Genomic DNA, 2827 nt, shown 5'->3' on the forward strand with positions numbered 1-2827 from the left:
CCCTCTCGTTATAATGGGACTCCTACCTTTCTTGCTTACATGTTGCACTTTTGTTGTAGTCATCTCTCCATCATCTTGACCCACCTCTTCTGTTCCTTTTTTCATCTTTCTCTTTCTCTTGTAATTCTTCTTGATTTTGTTACTTTTCTCACCCTCTTCACCCACCTCTTTTCGATTGTCACCCACCACTAAATTTTTAGTACCCTCACAATCCAATTCAGCCACCTCTTCATCCTCAACAACCTCTTCCTCCTCAACAATCCCTTCAAACTCAACAACCTCTTCTTCCTCACCCACATCCACACAATATGCTACATTCTTAGTAGCCTTAACAACCTTTTTTGCTTCTTTCAATTGTTTCACATTTACTTCCACAATTTTCAATCTTGTATCCAGAGTATCAAATTTCGCAGTCATCTTCTCAAACCCACTATTCAACACTTTCATGAATCGGTTCTCTACCTAATCGAATCCATTATTTACCTTTTTCAGAGCCACCTTGGTCGGAGCAACCTTCTTCCAACCTTGCTTCATTTGACCAATATTTTCTTGAGCCAAATTACCTCCATCTGGATTAGCCTCAACTGCTCGGCTAGCAACATCTGCTTTATGCATATTTTCAAAAAATATTGGCTTCTTTTCCTTAACTATACGCTTTGTCCAACCGTCTTCAATTGCATCATCCACATCTTTCCATCCACACTCGTCATCCATGACTTTCTTCATAAGAACTTTCTCATCGGGAAATGGAACCATGATACTTTGAATCTCCTGTAAAAGTAAAGAATCATATTTAAATACAACCATAATGCATCAATAGTTAATATGTAATGTAATTTATATTTACAAATATCTTACCATAGTTGTACTAAGAGTATCATACAAATCTGACATAGGAAAACTTTTAAGATGACTTTGTTTGAACTTCGACTTACACATCCGAGAAAACTCAGGATTTGCTTCTCGAACACTTTTCAAAAAATTGTTCTTCAGAGCGGGAATAGCTTCATACACTATAAGCTATTCACAACAAAAATCAATCAAATATCTAAAGATGAATACATTACCTCTAAAGGAGTCACAAAACTAAGAAACACGTTTTGTAGGCCCACAACTCCTTCACATGAATGCATAATATGAAAAAGGTCTTTCATATTAGCATCAAATGCAAATCTCCCCACAGGAATGATTTACACATTTCTAGGTCACCTACAGCTCGGTAAAAGAAACTTTCCACAAATGGTGCGTCCTTTCCTTTTTTTCCTTTCCTACTATGACACAACATAAAAAATAGAGGACTGCCATTCTTAGACGGTCATCAGAAGCTTTCTTCATTGACAGTAGCTTTGGCTCCACATCTGCAAAATGTATTGTTATGTATTGTTGCCCCTGGACCAAAATGTTTCCCAACAAACACATTACTACCCAATCTTTCATAGTAGGCTGGAAATTCATGACAATACAATCCAGACATTAGTGCCATTTCGGTGAGATAGTACCAGATCGAAACCCCGTTCACAATAAACCAACCCTCCTTTTTCTTATCTAAGCATGTTGTGCAAAGAAAAAGCATCCACAGAGCCCGCATCTTATGGTTTGCATACCTAGGCATATGGAAGAAATGTTTGAACTGAGGATGCTCTGTAAACCAATTCAGCTCATCATCTGAAAGATGGCTCTGCAATACTCTCACTGCTCTATGAATGTAGTTAGCTGATATCTTGAACGGTTTCATAAATTCACTAGGTTTGAAGAACATGTCAAGTGGTTGTAAAGCTTTTGTCTCCTCATCAGAATCCTGCATTCAAAAACAAGTTATACCGAGTTATACTCAGTTGTACCTTTTAGTTTTAGACATTTCTAATGGGGTTTTCTCTTTGACAACAACGATGTAAAAAAAAGAAGCTTTAGTTTTTTAGTTGGGTTTTAATCGACCCTAGGTTTAACCTGATTTGAGTAATTTTGGATCTTTTCTACCCATTTAAACTGGTTGGGTCAGTAATAAATTTGATTTGTAAAGGATACAAAAGTCTTTCCCTAATTTTTTGATTTAAAATAATTAATAACAAAATTCAGTTTTATAAGAAGAGCATTTGACATCAATTGTTGGAGAGTAGAGAGTAAAAGAGAATTTAACCCGAAAATTAACGACTACATGATGACTAGTTTGCAACTAGGTTAACGACTGTTTGACCACAACTCTGTTTGGCAAAATAAAAATATGGTATGAATCAGCTCCTGTTTCTCAATAAATTATTTGGCAAAATAAAAATATGGTACAAAATTCATACGTAAACAGAATATAAATTCATAAATTCATATATAAAAGTGGCAATGCTAATGGGGGAAATTTCTTTTTTTTAGACCTTTATTTGGTCTTGAATGCAAAAATATACCTCATATTCGATATTTGAGAAACATAACCACCAAGGGTACTGTAATTACAATTGACTCCCTTACGACCAAGCAAAAAACAGAAGCCGAAATGACAGATGCATGTAACCTGAGGAAGTCTACAACAGATTTTTTTAAAGTGGATTACAAATTGACACCAACAAGAAGACATAAAAAGACGTCTATTCTTTAATTATAGTTTAAATTTTAATTAAAAAAAATTATAAAAAATAATTTGATAAACCTATTGATAAAAAAATAACCACATAGACTTCCTGCATTGAAATAAAATAAATTTACATATACACGAGTCAAATTAAACAAGGAAAGATTTATTAGGCTAAAATTATTTGACTTAGGATTTTCTTAAGTAGACTTCTCTGTAGACTATTGGTAGTTGACTTTGTTATGCAATCAACCATTAATATTATAT

The 2827-nt window shown here is 34.3% G+C and overlaps 1 protein-coding gene across 1 annotated transcript in view; it reads right to left on the minus strand.

The window, feature by feature from the left end:
* The window catches only part of LOC109125441 (uncharacterized protein At3g43530-like), an 11331-nt gene that overhangs the window by 874 nt on the left and 7630 nt on the right, over nucleotides 1-2827 (minus strand). The window contains exons 2-5 of the mRNA XM_019227065.1: nucleotides 1688-1798; nucleotides 859-1020; nucleotides 484-771; nucleotides 153-417 (exon numbers count right to left, since the gene is read on the minus strand). Coding sequence (XP_019082610.1) covers nucleotides 153-417; nucleotides 484-771; nucleotides 859-1020; nucleotides 1688-1798 — 826 coding nt within the window. The remainder of the gene's footprint in view (nucleotides 1-152; nucleotides 418-483; nucleotides 772-858; nucleotides 1021-1687; nucleotides 1799-2827) is intronic.

This window comes from Camelina sativa, chromosome 7 (assembly GCF_000633955.1).
Source record: "Camelina sativa cultivar DH55 chromosome 7, Cs, whole genome shotgun sequence".
In the NCBI taxonomy this organism is placed as follows: domain Eukaryota; kingdom Viridiplantae; phylum Streptophyta; class Magnoliopsida; order Brassicales; family Brassicaceae; genus Camelina; species Camelina sativa.